The sequence below is a fragment of the Coturnix japonica genome, chromosome 2 (assembly GCF_054131305.1).
Source record: "Coturnix japonica strain WE chromosome 2, WE-NBRP24, whole genome shotgun sequence".
Taxonomy (NCBI): domain Eukaryota; kingdom Metazoa; phylum Chordata; class Aves; order Galliformes; family Phasianidae; genus Coturnix; species Coturnix japonica.
In genome coordinates, this window is record NC_140664.1 from 135,487,573 (window position 1) to 135,505,254 (window position 17,682).

The 17,682-nt window shown below is 46.2% G+C and overlaps 1 protein-coding gene across 2 annotated transcripts; it reads left to right on the plus strand.

Moving 5' to 3' along the window:
- Positions 1-1,167: 1,167 nt before the first annotated feature.
- On the plus strand, positions 1,168-17,340 carry LOC146762180 (uncharacterized). 2 transcript variants are annotated; one of them, XR_014943215.1, is made up of 3 exons: positions 1,168-1,356; positions 4,017-4,230; positions 6,516-6,965. XR_014943215.1 is itself a non-coding variant. In XM_085539070.1 (3 exons), exons 1-3 carry the CDS (start codon positions 1,217-1,219, stop codon positions 15,369-15,371), a joined length of 387 nt encoding a protein of 128 aa, XP_085395196.1. In that variant the 5' UTR covers positions 1,168-1,216; the 3' UTR covers positions 15,372-17,340. The 2 variants fall into 2 exon arrangements, 1 of the variants encoding a protein (XP_085395196.1); XM_085539070.1 differs by lacking the exon at positions 6,516-6,965 and adding an exon at positions 15,339-17,340.
- Positions 17,341-17,682: the final 342 nt, after the last annotated feature.

A 17,682-nucleotide genomic window follows, 5' to 3' on the forward strand; every position in this document is an offset into this window, starting at 1 on the left:
TGGCCAGATCCCTTTCCATAGGGGACTGTAGGAAGCAAGAAGTGATTGATGTATCTGATCTGTGCGCCACTTAAGCCCTCCCCTCAATTTGTCTTTCTGTTTGTCACTTGTCTCATGGCTAAAAGCCATATCAAGATTTTGGTACATAGCTGGTGAGCTCAAGAATGTCAATCACTGCTGGGGTTCAGAAGCAAATAGAACACACTGAAAACCTCTCCCGCACACATTTTGTGCACGGTGTCTCAAAATCTCACTCCCTTTCTGACAAGGGTGCAGGTGGATGCCATGCTAAGAAGTCACCATCTACCACAAGGCTGCATGATCTCCTCTGTGTTGTTATTCCCGTGGCAACAACAGCCATCATTTGACACATCAGCCCTCCTGCCGCATGCCTGAGCTGCACTGTACTGGCGTTAGCTGGCTTTACACCTGCTAAATAATTGTGCTCTCCCTTCAAGATCAGGCATGTCAGCTTCAGCCATTCTGAGAACAGCCTCACCAGAGCAAAAAAATCCAGTTAAAGAGAGGAACGCAGCAGGCAGAGCTGCTGAGTCATTCCTCAGCCCTCCTCGGGTAGCCTTGCAGCAACCAGGGGATCAAAGGTGAGGTGACCTTGTGCATCCAAGGTGAGGCAGAGTTCCTTGCACGGGCTGGAATGTGCATTAGCTTTGGAATGCAGACATGCAAACAAGGCTGAGCGAGCGCCTTTAGAGCTGCTGGGGGTACGGCTCTAATTCACCTGCATCTTGGGGGGAAAAAGCTGTGTGTGTGTCTGAAACACAGGGGTTCAGATGCTCAGAGGATGTTCTCTTAGCCCTGTTCTTCAGACTAGGATTGTGATTAGTCTGGATGATGTTTGGTTTGGATCTGTTCTGTTTTGAAGCTGGCTGGGTCATTCTGGAGAGACTAGAAACCTCTCTGTAATTTGCTAAGTAGCAAACCTGCACCCAGCCTGTAATTTCACAATTCTCATTTCAATCTGCAAAGTCATGTTTTGAAGAGTATTGTTACTCACCCCACTTACAGCCCACTCCTTGTATGGCAGTGGACAAAATACCAATATTTCTGGGTACGTCTTGACCATTGGTTCTGTATTGCTGATATTTGTACTGTCTTCTGTCCTTGGGAATAGAACTAAGCAACCTCCTGTCTTCTTATACAGGGATTGTCTGACCAGGCCTGTTCTACTGGCTTGTCCTATAGATCCAAAGCAGGAATGATCCCGGTGCTGACTCCTCCATCGCTCTGGAAGGAGTGTTACAGAGAACACAGAACAGTTTGTGAAGATGAAACCAGGACTGCTGTCTTTTGTTTTGACGCTTTGCTGTGTTCTGGGATCACAGGTGTTACTACAAGGTACAGACAAATGAGATTCCTCATCAGTAACCTCATAGGTCTGCAATTTACTTCTGAGGAGTCATCCTGGACCCTTTTAAAGGCCAACAATATACTTCCCTCTAAAGTAGACATTGGCATTCTTTTGGGATATGCCCTAGAAGACTCCATTTGTCTTCACAGACCCTAATGGAGTTCAGCAGATAGTAGAGAGAGATATTTATGCATGAGCTATCCAGATTTATTGACCTCAGATTTTTAGTCTAGTTTTCATTGAAACTCAAGATTTGAAAACCAAACCTCTTTTCAGCCTTACTCTTACATCACTTAAACATCTCTGGAGATGGAATCGCCCTCTTCTCAAGATACGATTTGAATTTGTTCACTAGAACATCTGCTCATATGGCCCCACACAGAAATTATACTTTCATGTGTTTCTTGCCTTGGGCCACACCACTCTTTCAACCCATCCTCTGGGAAGAGTTTTGTAACAGGGTGAACAAATGGGATGGATGTGTTTCTTTCCACTTCTTTTTGGGAAATAACTGGTGGGTAGGCACAGACTGGCTCCCCCTGGAGAAATTCATTGTGATGTCCTCATGAGCCTGCCTACCTGCTGTGCCTGGGTCATGCCATACAGAACACTATGGGATCCTTGGGATGAAAGGAGCTGTATAAAACATACACATCTCCATTGATGATAAGTGACGGGGAAAGGGAAATGTGTGATTTAAAGCAGTGCCAGCTGTGGTCTAATACCAGATAAACCACACCAAGGCTGTTCTCAAATAGCCACCCTGAGCCACTCATGGCCAGGCAAGCTAGGGGGTAAGAATAATTTTTCCTATCAACCCCGCAAAGATCTTTCTGCTCCTGAATGTCTTTCCTGTAGAGATAAAGCCATGGACACTGCTGACATGTTGCATTCCTCTTATCTGGGACGGTTATGTCATCCAACTGGTGTAAATCTCCTGCTTCCTTGTGCGCTGCAAGCAAGCTCTGCTGTTGTGAAGAGGCAGTTTGTCTTGGTGCTGCTACCCAGAGCAAGAGGTGTGACTTGTCAGCAAAAAGTCATGGGAGTGCTTATACGGGAGGTGGCAAAAGGTTGAAAAGCTGAGGCAGGGAGCTCAGAAAGCACCACACAATCTGCACAGCGATCCCTCCTCTCACCATGTGTCTTATGTAAGGTGATGAGACTGACTCACCGTGCTGGGAAATCTCCTGACAATCTGGGCAGGACTGCCTTGCTGCAGCTTTGGAAACGCAGAGCCATCAGGAGCGCCTGTACATTGTGCTTTACCAGACTTTGCATCTCTTGCAACTTCAGGGGGATGAGTGAGGCACTCAGTGCTATGCCAGATGGCAGTGTTACCAGAGACCTCAGCACGGACACCTCCCACCAGACCAGGCTGCCCAGAGCCCCATCCAGCCTCACCTTGAGCACCTCCAGGGATGGAGCATCCACAGCTCTTTGGCAGCAGTACCAGTGTCTCACTGCTCTCTGAGCAAAGAATTTCATCCTAACATCTAATCTAAGTCTCCTCTCTTTTGGTTTAAAACCATTTCCCCTTGTTCTACCTTAGTAGTGGCTGAGTTGTCCCCCAAACACCACTGACCATCACACACGCTTTTCTATGCCTGCAAAGGGAGTGTGGAGTTGCAAACGTGACCACATATATTTGCATCCCATCAGCTGCATCTCAGCCCAGGTCCAGTCTGTCTTGTGTTGACATTAACTTCACACCAAGAAAACTGCAATTCCCGGACCTGATTTTACATGTAATTGCAGCAGTGCTGAGGAGATGAGATTCAGAACCACCATTTGGCAGTTTTGTCCCCCAGTGTACACTCTGACAGTCATTACAGTACAATTTCCATGGCTCCTTTCATAAAAAGAAGCCTTTCAGTTAAGAATTATTTGCTTGGATTGGAGCCAATTGCAAACTGCTGCTATCTTAACAGGGTGTCCCGCGATGCTTTCAGCTACAACGAGGTGTGCGAGAGGTGTTTTGGTTTGCTGGCAGTTCTGAAAGATAACTACATGCATCTCCGTAGTTCCTGATCTACTGAAAAGTTTCACTCAGCCCCAGAGAAAACATTTCAGTTGGTCTTTAAGTGAAAAAGAAAAACAGAGTGAAAGGAAACCTCTGAGCAGAAAGACATCTCACAGCAAAAGCCCTTCTCAAGCAACTTATTTTTACAGTTCTAACTGAATTCATTTGGCAAAACTGACAGAAATTCGCAGTGTTTCTGCTCTTTTTTTTCCCACCAGAAAGAGCACTTAGCCCCCCAAAATCCACCCACACTGTTTCTGCTGCAGTGTTTAAAAAGCCACAGGGCTCCGGGCCCTTGCTGGCAAGATGGGAGGGATGAGGATCAGCCCTGCAGGTTGGTGACAGAAGGTTTAGCAAAGGGCTCCTGGAATCCTTCCCTCTGCCATACTTCCATGCAGTGAATGTTCCCGTTACTACTTGCAAGCTGGTCTCAGAACACAGCAAATACCAGGTACAATAAAGACCCAGACAGCAGAAAGGAGTATAAATAGATGATGGAATTCCTGGCATTAGCTCTGGAGCAGTTTGGGACTGGAACGAGTGAAAAATACAGTTTCTCTAAAAGGGAAATTTCCTGCGAGTAAAAGCCAAATGTTCCCCCTTTGCTCCCCCTCCTTCTTTCCCCAGATTCCAGTTTTTCACTGGGGAGAATCCAAGTGTTTCAAGTGAGTTCAAGCAGAATTTCGCTGCGTTGAACTGGCCTGATTTGGGATGCAAACCGACCTCTGAAACACCGAAATTTCCCGTGGGAGCAGAAATTCGGAATTCTGCTCAGCTCCAGTTACTCTGTGCATGGAAATGGCCTCAAGCAAACAAACAGCGCAGACAGGAGATGCGCCTGGTAAGTAGGTTAAGCTGGAAGGGGTTCCCTGGTGGCTGCTCCTCTTCCTCTCTTCTGCCCAGGGAAACCTGGGAATGGAACAGCACTGCAGAGTGGGCAGCAATGAGCTCCCCTGCAAGGCAAAGGGAAGCATACATATCTTTAAGCTCAGAAGTACAGCGGTCATGTACACTCCAGGGCAGGTTGATCTGGTCTGAATGTGCTCCACTGACCTCAAAAGAGCATCCCACCAAGAGGGTCACTGCATCCTCTTTGTGAAAACATGCAATTTTCCAGCAAAACAAGACTCAAACATTTTGTGGTCTGCCCCACAGAGCCCCATTCCTGGGTGCATTCAAGGCCAGGCTGGACGTGGCTCTGGGCAGCCTGGTCTGGTGGTTGTTGACCCTGCCCATGGCAGGGGGTTGAAACTGGATGATCTTTGAGATCCTTTTCAACCCAGGCTGTTCTATGATTCAGTGATTCTATGATAACAGCCTTTTACAGGCTGTTGGATGGCTGCAGTCCTTTACCTCTTGTGCGAGCACTGCAAAGTGCCCTGCAAACAATTAAGTCTCACAATCCCCTAGCGAACCAGGGAAGAATTATCTCCTCATTTTTACCTGTCTGGAAAATGACACAGAAATTAATTGACTTCTTCAAGGTCACTCAAAGAGTCAATGGGAGATGTGAAAATGGGACCCAGGAGTCCTGACTGCCGGTCTTTTCTATCCACCAGATACCTAACATCAATTGCCGGAGAACCCACTCTTAGGCTTTGTAATTTTGATTAAAGATTCAAACAATATTGGAGCTTTAAGGGAGAAAATAATTCACTCCAACTTTACCAAGCGGTGCATGACCAGGCACGGCCCCTCTGGGGATAGGAGCATTGTTGAAGGAGAGCAGATCTGCTGTATGCTCTGCATACACATGAGGTCCTAGGCTTGACGCCAGGGGACATGGGCAGCAGGTCTGGCTCCTTGGAGCCAGCAGCTCAGGGCTCTGGCAGGGCTTTGCATATTTGTGAGTCACCAGAAGATGAGGCCCTGAATAGAAGAAGGAGCAAGCTGTGCACTTATGCCTTGCACTGGATGCGTGTTTAGTATCTGTATTGATTAACTGAATTGTGTGCATGCTCAGTAAGTTTGCAGACAGTATCAAGTTGGGGGAAAGTGTTCATCGTGTAGAAAGGCCCTGGAGTGTGTCCAGAGAAAGGCAACAGAGCTGTGAAAGATCTGGAGCACAAATCTTATGTGGGGCGGCTGAGGGAGTTGGGGTTGTTCAGTCTGGAGAAGAGGAGGCTCATCATTCTCTACAGCTGCCTGAGAGGAGGTTGTGGTGAGGTGGGAGTTGGCCTCTTCTCCCAGGTAACAGTGATAAGATGAGAGGTGATGGCCTTACGTTGTACCAGGGGAGATTCAGGTTGGATATTAGGAAAAATTTCCTCTCTGAAGAAGTAGAAATGCATTGGCACAGACTGCCCAGGGAGGTGGTGGAGTAACTATCCCTGGAGGTGTCCAAGGGTAAAATGCTGCACTGAGTGATGTGATTGATTGTATGGTGAGGGTGGGTTGATGGTTGGACTAAAAGACCTTAGTGTATTTTTCCAACCTTAACAATTCCTTGGTTCTGTGAATAGTATATGGAGTTTGTCAGATGTGCCTCCTGCTCTGCATGCACAAAGGTGGCCCCTTGCCCTGTGTAGAGGAGAATGCACCTCCCACCAAGCTCCCTAACCCCTTCCCTCCAGTCCCATGCAAAGCTTGGTAGCCCATTTCCAATGCCATCTCCTTTCTTCTCCTACCAGCACCTGGGGACACCCTCACAGTACACTGCACTAGTGCTCCACACCCAGGCTGGTGAGGGGACCACAACCAGCCCCTTTATTTGTTCTCACCTTGCTCTTATCTCTCTGGGTTCACCACTTCTAAACACTCCATCTCCTCTGTCAAGACCTTACCCAGACGTGAGTCTGGAAGGGCCTAACTCACTGTTACCCTCTAGTGCTGGACCAGATGGCTACCAGCCATGGAAAAATGGGCTCTGTAGGCATCAGCAGGTTATCCCCATAATTTCAGGCCACCTCAAATGCAAGTCCTGCTCACAGCAACTTATTTTAGCTCCTCAATACTTTGCCTTCCTTTGCCTCTCAGAAAATAGTTGCCTGTGTGTCAGTAGCATCAACAAGCATTTTGGTTCACTTTATTACATGCCCACGGTGGATTTATTTATTTAAATGTTTAGATAATTGTTGATTCTTCCTTTTTTTTTTTTTAATTTATTTTTTTTTCTTTTATTTGAAGTTCTACCTGTCATCTCGAGTTTTGTTCTCATGTTTGCTGTGGTTGCAGCAGAGGGACTGGTTGCTGGTTGGCTCATGGAGAAGCTGACTGTGCAATAGCTGCCAGCAATGATTAGAGAAACTCATTTTATGAAAAAAATTCCTTATATTTTTGTAATGAAAGCAGTGCTGGAGATGGCGGCTATGTTTTGCTCCCAGTCTGCAACAGTAAGGGTTGGATGCTGAATATACTGACGTCTTCTTCTGCTTATTCTGCCATGGGCTTCCAAACAGCCAGGATTTCAGCTCTTGTATGGGAAAGGGGGAGCTGAGCTTCTCAAAAGTAGTCTTTATGGATGACAGCCACACAGTGGTCCATCCAGTAACCTGACCATGGCATGGGAAGATGCTTGGGTCTGTCCAACAGGCCATAGCCCAGATGCCAATGATTAAATACTGGAAACACTAATAAAACCACTTTTTATTTCAAAGTTTTCTTCTTTATTTTCTTTTTCAACATGAAATGCTGCATACTGTATTCCATTCTAGTGCACCTAGTTAGACTGTATTTTAACTTCATTTAATGTTCTCATTGATAGAATAAACGTTAGTATTCATATAAATCATTTACACGTTGAGATACTGTGATAAAGCACGGTAAAAGTGTCTTGCCCACACTAATGAACTGAGCAAAGCAAACATCCTGTAAGATAAGGAGCGTTTTGAAACTTTACGGACAGAAACAACATTTGATCTTTGAGTCTGAGTACTTGTATATACAAGCCATAAAAATTCACCCACATGTTTTTGCACTGTGTCCAGTAATGCATTCTTGAGTAATGTGTCTGTTCCTGGAAATCATACAGGGGTTCATTTGCCTAAATGGAGGTGTATGGGTTTGGTTGTTTTTTCTTTTGAGATTCTTGGGGAATATGACATATCCTTGCAGGTCTGGTAGGAAATGACACAGGGCTACAGATTGCTGGGTTCACGGAGACAGCTGGCAGTGGGGCAGGACACCTCTATGGCCATCTAGATGTGTGAGATATCTGCGTAGCCAACAGAGCTAAGCTCTGTGCAGTGATTTGAAGGGTGATGCTGCAGCCCCAGAGATGAACATGGCACTCACAAGAGTGAATTAGAGGTGGACAATCAAACCCCTCACCCTGCTGACCATGCTTCTTTTGATGCAGCCCAAGGTGCGATTTGCTTTCTGGGCTGTAAAGGCACATGGTTGGATCATGTTGAGCTTTTCATCAGCCAGCACCCTCAAGTCCTTCTCGTAACAGCTGCTTTCAGTGCACTCACTGCCCAGTCTTTATATGTGCTTGGGGCTGCCCAACCCAGGTGCAGGACCTTGCTGTTGGTCTTGTTGAACTCCATGAGGCTCACATAGGCCTCTTCTCAAGCCTGTCTAGCTCCCTCTGAATGGCATCCCTCTCCTCCAATGTGTCAACCACACCACTCAGCTTGGTGCCATCTGCAAGAGTAGATGCTGTCATTTAATGAAAATAATTGGATTTCAGGAGATAGACACTCCACCAATTCCCTTGATAAATTTTCCTTTTGACTGGTAATATTCTCATCTGAATCTATGTGCCTTGATCTTCTGGATTTGGTTTACAACCTTTTTCTCCTTGGTAGATTGAAGAACCCTTTAGTTCTGCAGTGAGTCCTATATTACCATCATCCCATTGACAAAATAAACAGCTGCAGCTGCTCATGGCCTTGTGAGATTGCTGGAATTTTGTAGGAACTGATGTGACACATGGTTGAACACATTGTTTCTGTCAAAGAGGACACACAGAGCAAGTTATTAAGTAATTCTCTGTTGCGAGATAACTAACTTAACAGCATCATCACAATGCAACCCTCTATGACAAATCAAAGCAAAGCCACATGTAAGTCACACACGTGTGGGAGAGTTTAGCTGCATATCAAAGTTTGCACATCCATGGAAGGGACTCAGAAAGATCAGAAAGCTGGAAAGAGAAGATCCAGTGCATGTAGTCACAGGAAACACTGTCAGTGTGCGCTGAGAAAGTAGAGAAGAGAATGATAGTGCAGTTATAGAGTGATATAATGTAGTTATCCAGAAAATAGATTGGAGCTGTGAACTCAGAAAATACTTTCAGTTCTTTTCCACCATTTCTAGAGATTTAAGAAATAAAAGGACTTTGCAATGAACAGAACTGCTCTGTTGGGTATCTCAGTCTCACAGTGATTTTTCCTTCTGGACACAACCCTGAATTTTGATCGCTGCTTCAACACAACCCACAATAGATAGATACATTTCTTGCAGCCTTCTGACCACTTTGTTCACAGTGATCTCCTTCGTCCCAGGTTATGGAACAGGACACAAAGTCTTCTCCCTCTTGCCTTTGAAATGGGGCATGACATAAAAGAAGCAACGGGGAAAGTAAATGAAACTGGTAGGATAAATCTGCTGAGTGTTTTCTGAGCTGTGTAGCTCTTCTGATTGAACTCAGCCCCCGTGATGCTGTAAATCAGCTCCCATGCTGCTGACTGACAAGGGAGGTCAGCCTGGAGTTTGCACAACAGCCAGAGAACTGCAACACGTGAATCCTTATCCCTTGGGCAAAATTCACAGCCAAGACTGGGAGCCAGAGAGGGATTTCCTCACTGGAAACATCACAGTGCTACCCCAGGGAATGGAAGCAAAACTAAGACCACATGCCACCCTCTTTCCAGGCAGAGTTTAGTTGAATTTTAAACAGCCTCACTCAAACCTCTCCCTGTGACAGCAGATGTCACTTGTAAAGTATGTAATTTGTGCCTGCAGGCTTGTGTCATCCAGGTCACATGCAGATGTGCACTCCCTGCTGTTTCCTTCTCAGCTCTGAAAGGATGTGGTTTCAGCGCTGCCTGGCATCCCAGTGAGGCACCCACAAAGCCAGGGCCTTGTTGTAGCATGGGAACACTGGTGGGGCTTGGGGACCTCCAAATGTCCCCACTGTTGTGGTGACCACCTCTGTGCAGATCCTCAAACCACTCAAACCATGCTGGGAGGCCATGCAGCCTTCTGGGACAGAGTTTTCTTGCTTCATCCTGGGCAGCTATCCCTGATCTTGGCCTTGGGCTTGCATTCTTCCTGGCCAATAGACTGCTCCCTTGGCTTCACTGTGGTTGAAGGACAGATGGTGTGCACAGCATCCGGCTTGCCCATCTGAGCAACATGATCAAGCTGTAGGTGTTCCTGTTCATTGCAGGAGATTTGGACTAGATGACTTTTAAAAATCCCTTCCAACTCAAATAATTATATGCTTCTATGATTCCCTGACTCTATGCCCAGCTTGACATTGCAGAGGTCTCGTTTTTCTAACTAGAAAGCTGACACTGGTGGATGCTCTACAAACCCAGCCCACACTGGAAAGGAGCTGCAAAACCCTTGGGAAGCCCTCATCATCTCAATGCTGTGACCTATTACTGGAGACCCTCCGTGGGTTGTTGAGGCTGTGTTGGCCACACTATGTTATATTTTATCACAGCAAAACCGTGGTGTGGTTAAATAACTCCACAGTATCATCTGGCTAAACAAGTGCTCCGACATTTTGGGAAATGAAACCTGAGCTTCTTGTGTACCAGCCCAGCAAGTGCCCTCTGAAGCTTGTTTGTAAACTGAGTGGGCATTTGGCTCTTCTGGGGGTCAGGGACACATGGTTGTAAAAGCACTCGGATGAATGAGAGTCCTGAACTGCCAGTGGCCCTGGATGATCCTACAAGGCACTTACTGTATTTCAAAGACAATGGAGGACGAATGAGGCTGAGCTCTTGTCTGGACTCTGGATGCTTCTCCTGTGGTTAAGGTATTATACACGAAGAATAAAGAATTTTTATGCCTTCCAGTAAGCACAGTAAAATATGCTCATGAAAAGCACCTTATGGATAACAAATATTCCTAGTGTTGTTTATTCCAATGTCAGAAGTGTATCTGCATCTAATAGGGTGCTGTCACAAAGACCTCACCATCCCATCATCCACATAAAGGTAGAAAGGATGGAAACACATCTCCCTACCTCAGCACAGCAGCTCTTAGAGAGAGGTTCCAGTTCCTCCCAGTCTCTGTGCTGGGTGATGAGCATGTGACAAGTGGGCTTCCCTCTGTATTAACCATGACATCATTTTGTTGCTTTCTCAACCCACTCCCATACACAGCTGAGACACATGTAAGTAGCTGGGTCAGAGAGGAAGCTTCCATTAAAATATTTTTAGAGTCCAAAAACTGGGTTCTTACATACCTTTATACGCCCTGCTAAATGAAATGTATGCATTGAACTCCTGTTGGAAAAGGAAGAAAACATGTGGGGTAAGAGACATCAGCATGACTTACCCAGCCAGACAGCGTGTGAACAGAACAAGAACCGTGTCCCCATCAGATCTAACTTCTGTCCTTAATTAGAAATGCTTTAATCTGTGGTGATGAAGTAAATTAGAGTGCAGTGTGAACAAAGAAGGTGCTCAGTGCTGCAGTGAATCACCTTGGTGGCTCAGTCCTGAGCGGGTGGGAGAGCAGATGCTGCTGGGTGCAGCGCTTGGAAGCAAGATGAGGATGACTAGAAAGTCTTGTTTCTTGGGGTTCTGGTCAGCCAGCAAAAGGACCTTCTTTTTAGATATGTCAGTTTCTGTTCCTCCCTTATTCTGTATTGTGCCACAGGAGTGTTCCTCGATTTACCCTTAGTAAATGGCTCCTTTCTCCCCCCACCTTCAAGCCAAAAGATTGGATAGCGTTATAACAAGTCACTGTTAGAGTGATGGTAAACAAAATCCCTTGATGGAGGGTTGTGGCATAGGAACAGATTGCCCAATTTTCTTAGAGAGATGGAGACGTGCATGTCATTAATAAAGCATCTTGTTGTATGGTTTTTAATTACTTTTCTTGTCTCAGTTAAGAGAAGAGAAGCACCCAGATAACAAGAGAAAGCAGATAATTTGATGGAGGTTCTTGTAATAGGCATTGTTGGAGCCATCATCTGCCAGAGTATCTCGGTAATTAATGTTTGTTTAAATTCCAGCGCATAATTGTCTTTGCATTCTTGACTCTGACTGCTATTTAAATCCATGTGGGATATTTGTAGAGAAAACAGGAGGGCAGTGGGAGTTTCATAGAATCATAGCACAGCTTGGGTTGGAAGGGACCTTAAGGATCACCCAGTCCCTGGAGCAGAGGGGACAGTCCCCTCCCTGTCCCCTCTGTTGCCCCTCTGCTGATGCAGCCCAGGATGCTGGTGGCCTCCCAGGCTGTAGGCTCACACTGCTGGCTCGTGTGCAGCTTTTTGTCCATCAGGACTCCAAGTCCTTCTCCGCAGGGCTGCTCTCAGTGAGTTCTTGAATCTTATTAGGTTCTCGTGGACTCACTTTTCGAGCCCATGTTATCCCTGGATAACATCCCTTCCCTCTGTTGTGTCAACTGCTCCACTCAACTTGGTGTCATCAGCAAACTGCTGAGGGTGCATTCAACCCCATCATCGATGTCATTGATAAGGATGTTGAAGATCATTGATCCCAGGATGGATCCCTGGGGGGCACCACTTGTGACCACCCTCCACCTGGACACAGAATCATTGACCACAAGCCTCTGGCAGTGACAAACAAGTAGAACAACAACAAGTAGAAGGCTCTCACTCCTTGTAAAGGTAGAAGAAATACTGAAAGCACGATCCAGCCACAGCTCTGAAACAATCAGAAACCAGAAGGCACGAAAATGAAGCATCCTGTTAAAAAAAAAAAGATAAAAAATTTAAAAAAAAAAATGGAAGGAAAATGGAAATCATTGTGATATATATCTGAATAGATGCAAATCCTGAGGAGATGAAGGGGCTGAGGGATCTGCTCACACTGCTTTGAGGCCGGTGGGTCATGCCATCAGCTTCATAGGGACTGTCGTGTTGCAGACATTAAGGCATTCAGCACAAGTGCAGTTTGACATACACTGGAGCACGAAGCTAATTTTGGTCAGTGACATCCATGTAAGACTGGCAGATGAGCGCATATTATCACTGAAGAGATTAACGCTGTTGGAGTGCATAAAAGGAATGAGGAATAAAATCATTGCTGAAAACAGCCTCCCCGCTCTGTGCCTCGAGAATAAACAGTGGGAAAATCCTCCTTGGAGGGTCTCTGTGTGCCACAGGAGGCAGTGACTGGAGCTGGGATTGCAAACAGTAAATAAAGGTTTTTATACCTCAGTGACTTTATGGCCTGTAATAGCATTCATGGTTCTGCGCTCTAATCAGATCTCATGCTTCAGGACATAAAGCATCCTGGCATGGGGGAGGAATCTGTCCACGGATGACCACAGGTGACCAATGATGAGGTGCATTATGTAAAACCTCCCTCTGAAGCATCCCCTATTATTGCTTGCTGATACCTAAAAGTCTTCGGCCAAAATGTTGAGAAGCTGCTAATTAAAGGAGAGCAAACAAGCTACTCATCATCTCATTGCTGATTATATTTGGGAGGCTCTCAGTTACTGCAGGGAGGAGAGCCCAACATGGGCATACAGCATTAGGTGCCTTAGGACACATGAATTCCTGCAGTGTGCTGCTGGCTCCCATCTTCCAGCTGTGGTATGGAACCACACAGGGTGGTTACAAGCAGTGACAGTGACAAGGGAGAGTGTCCCCAGAGCACAACTGACAGATGAGGATGATAGTTGGATATCCCACCTGTCTGGGTGGAGGTTTGGAAAATACCCCGTTCATATGAGTTGTATTAAGCAGCTTGTTGTGAAGCTCCCCAGGGAGAGAGGAGCTTCTGTGATGCTGTGAGTTGGACTCAATGATCTTTATGGATCCCTTCCAGCTTGGGCTGGTCTATGATACTGGAGAGGTAGCCCAACCATGTTGGGATGGTGGAAGTCCACTTCATGGAGCCTCCTTTCTTCCCAAGGTCTTGTCCTCTGATGCATCACTGAGCAAGAAACCCTTTGCCATGGGTAGGAGTCAGTCTGTAGACTGAGACATAAATTCATCTGTTTTGATGTCGAAGCCTTCCCAGAAGTGTGTTCTGGGTGTGAGTGCCTGTCACAGTCTACAAAGAAGAACTCAGTTGTCAAACAGATCCATCCCTTGGTGCCTATAAACCACATCTCAGGTAGTGGACCTTAGACTTGAAATAGGGGGTCTGAAGGAAAGTGACAGGCATGTAGAGCTGCATGGATGAGGCCATGCTGGTTTCTGCCTAAATGGTGAGGAATGGCAGCATCTCTCCTTTGAGCACCCACAGCTTTTGTCTTGCACTAGCTGCCATCCTCCTCCTATTCCTGCAAATGCCGTAATTCAAAAATAGAAAAAGGAGAAGAATGAAACAAAACAGCTGCTTGAAAAGCCCCTCAAAAAAATAAAGTAATAATAAAAAGGAGAACCTAAGATATAATTATGCCTCCTGGATGATATTTTCCCCTGATAACACTGGAAAAATGTTAAACACGTTCATGTGATATTCCAGCATACAGAGCCTGCCTCCTCTCCTCTCCCTCCCTCTTTGTTCAGGGAGCTGCCAGCTCTTACTCTGGATTTATCTGGGGACAGTTCAGAGGTGAACCCAGAGCACTGCCATACCCCGATTTAAGGATTTCAATTGCAGCCACACAGTCTGACCCAGCCCTGTTTTGAACTCTCATTCTCTATAATTTGGGTCTTCAGTTCGGGGTACCATACTAGAACTAATTGCAATGGTGGTGCTGGGCCATCCCTGCTCCCTGCACAGCCGTATTTCCCCACAAAACAGTATCAGAGCTCAAAGCTCAAGACTAAATGAATACTCCTATGGGCTGGATGCTGGCAGAGGCAGCGATGTACCATAATAGGGCTGAAGGCAGGGGATGGGCTGTGGTGTTCTAAGCCTAAACAAATGGAAGCACTGGGGGGGGTTCTGAGGCTCAGAGCACACAAGCAAACAAGCAGTGCCTTCCATCTGCCATCTCTGCCTCTCTCCTTCCCTGTCTCCCAGGACCCACTGCTAATTGCACTGTTGAAGCTCTGCAGAAATTCCCCCTGCCTTCCCATGGGGCTGCCTCTGGGGTCAGAGCATCCCGCTCTGAGTTTATGCTCCATTTTCAGACTCAGGCCCAAATAAAGACCTATGCTTCCCCTTTCACTTCTCTCCCCAGGTTTGCAGTAGCTGAGATCCAAACCCTGCAGCAGATCACCATGTTTTGTGCTAATTTAACGTGAAGCTTCAGGTATTCAGCCATTTCTGCAGTCTTTGAGCATGAAAGTGGCCTTATTTTCCTTTGCCTCCATTCCCTCAACCACCGGTTCCATCTACATAAACAACCAGCAAACATCGGTGAATGTTAATAGGTGCCATTTTTCCACATGGAGGAGTTTAATCCCACCCCCTTTGCTTCATATGCACTTTGATCTCAGACACCGTTTTGCCACCCTGCCCCTCTGCTGCCATCTATCCCAAGGCAACAAAATGTAATGGAATATTGATGGGAATATTCCACCCCTCTACTGCCATCCCAACATCCACCTCTGACATGGTGGACCAACATCATAAAATAGGAGGCATTACTTTCAGACCAGCCCTTTCATAACAGATCTTTTTAGGTGACATTTTCTATTGGATAATGCTCAAATGAAGAGAAAAAGAGAAAAAGGGAGAGCAATCTGATATAAAAACCACAATGTGACTGTTTTTAAATGCCTGTTTTTGACCCATTGCTTTGAAAAGGAGCTGCAAATCAAAGTTTCTCCTTCCCAGCTGCAAAGGTGCTGTTCTAAATTCAGCCTCACACGAAAATTCAAGTCGCCTCATCCTCACTGGGGCTTTAAATTGAATTAGTTAACTGAATTAGGAATGCTTTTTGCTTTTATAGGTTTGGTTGAGACTGATGAGCCCGGAGCTGTGAAGAAGCTCAGTCTGACTGCAGCTGCTGCTGGACCTGCATGCATTGATCCCCGTGCCCAGAGCTTCCCTGAGCCAGCCCCGTATTTTCTGAGCCAATGATACCCGTGACAAATACCTGGTGTCATTGATATTCCATTAGTTTCCTTCAGTGAAAGATCGGACAGCTTTAAAAAGCCAATAAATTCCCACACGTTGTCTCTAAGAGAAGGATAAAGGATTCCTTGGCGGGCCACACACCATTAAGCCCCAGAAGCGAGTGGTGTTTTATGGTTTGCAGAGCTGAGGTCACTGCTTTGGGATGGATGCAATTAAGGCTCACAGAAGCTACCAAACCTGCTGCTTCTTCAGGTGCTCTCAAAAGACACCTTGCTTAGAGGAGTGCTGGTGTAGTTCCCCTTATTTTGGTCCTGGGAGCATACCTCAGTTTTAAGAGATGCTTTATTCTCTGAGAGGGAAGTGAGGCATTGGAACAGGCTGCTCAGAGAGCTGTGGGTGCCCAGTCCCTAAAGGTGCTTGAGGCTGGTTAGGATGGGGCCCTGGGCAGCTTGATTCAGTGGGAGGTATCCCTGCCTACTGCAGGGACTGGAACTGGGTGAGCACTGAGATCCATTCCAACCCAAACCATTCTATGACTCTCTGCAAAGCAGCATGGATCCCACCTCAGAAAGCCTCATGAAGATCCAGGGATTTGCATTTGAATGCAAATGCATTTGAAGCACAGTATCCACTTGCTCTGTAGACTAAAGGACACGTGTTCATCCACTACTTCCAAATGGTTTTTGGGGTGCTGTTTGTCTCCCACCATGGACAATGTGCCTACCTTGTGCCCTCCACACCTCAAAAGATGTCACAGAATCATTAAGATTGGAAAAGACCCCTAAGATCATCTTGTCCAGCCATCAGCTCACTACGACCATGCCCACTGACCACATCCCTCAGTGCTATATGCTATAGCTCAAGCCATGCCGCCTTCTCTTTTAATACTCAGGCATTAATTATTTGTGATGTGAAATTACAGCATCTTCCTCATTTCCCGTTGTGCTCAGGATCTCTGGATGCTGCCCCTTTTTGGGTGCCATTCCCTGATGTTTGATGTCTCTCCACCCACCTCCCTGTCACAGTGATTTCCCCAGGGCTTGCTCTAGCTGTAATCCTTCGGTGAGTGCTTTGTTCCCCCCTGTTCTGCTTACAGATGAAAAACTGTTACTTGTGCCCAAATTCCAGCCCCTTGCACCCAGATTTTGGGTTCCAGGAAGGCACGGGATTCTTTTCTATTGCTTGGTACATGTTAATCAGACCTTTTTAGTCAAATACAAGAATAAATGAATATGTAGATGTATTTTCTTTTTCTGAAGGTCTGGAGCACAAATGCTTGCTCTGATGAATGACTCATTCCCTTTGTCAGAGAAGCATTGTTGGGTGTTTTCAGGCTATGAGCAAGGCAAGGTTTGGAGGAGGAGTTACTCCCTTTTATTAGACTGGATGATATGGTTGGAAAAAATCAAGCAAGACTGGAGGCACGTGATCCCTTCCTTCAGGTGTAGAGCAGCTTTTGCTGCCTTCAAGCTGACTGTAAGAACAGCCATTGCACTGCTGGGCATAATGGAGCTGAAATCACAGCTGGTGTCCTCAGCTTGGACCTGGAAAAAGAGCCCTCAAGCTCTCCTGATCACATCAGCATCACCTTAAATTCAACCTTATATTAAAAATCCTTAGCACTTAATCTAATAATTTATAGCAGCTTCTTTGAGTGTATTTGCCCACATGTCCATGTGGCTTCCAGCTGCTCCTTTATACCTGACAAATAAGAGCAATTAAAACCTGGAGGTGATCAACTGCATTTCTACCTCCTTCCTCTTGACACTGGGACAAAATCTCAACATTCAGGTAATTCCAGTCCCACACAACAAGTGCATGGGAGGAACAGGAGGCAGGGAGGAGGTGCTTGATGTAAGTTGAAACCTCTATCCAAATTAATAGGGAAATAGAAAATCAGTGCGTCAGAATCGATGGGGTGTGTGGATGCAATGGTAAAGCAATGGGTTTGCATGTCCCTGTAGGAACACGTGCAGCTCCAGCAGGACAATGCTATCTCTAGGCTGGGGCACATGCAAGGTGCTGCCTGGGCTGGATATGAGGGAAAGTATTCAAGCAATCCCCAAATTCCACAAGTCTTTCTGTGGCATGTGTGCTTAGCAATGACATTCCTACCCTTGATCGAGGCTAGCACTGTGTACCCCCCAGCACTGTCTGTTCCAGCCTCTCTGAATGCAAGAAATCTTCCCTCCCCTCTCTCACTGCATCTGACTCAG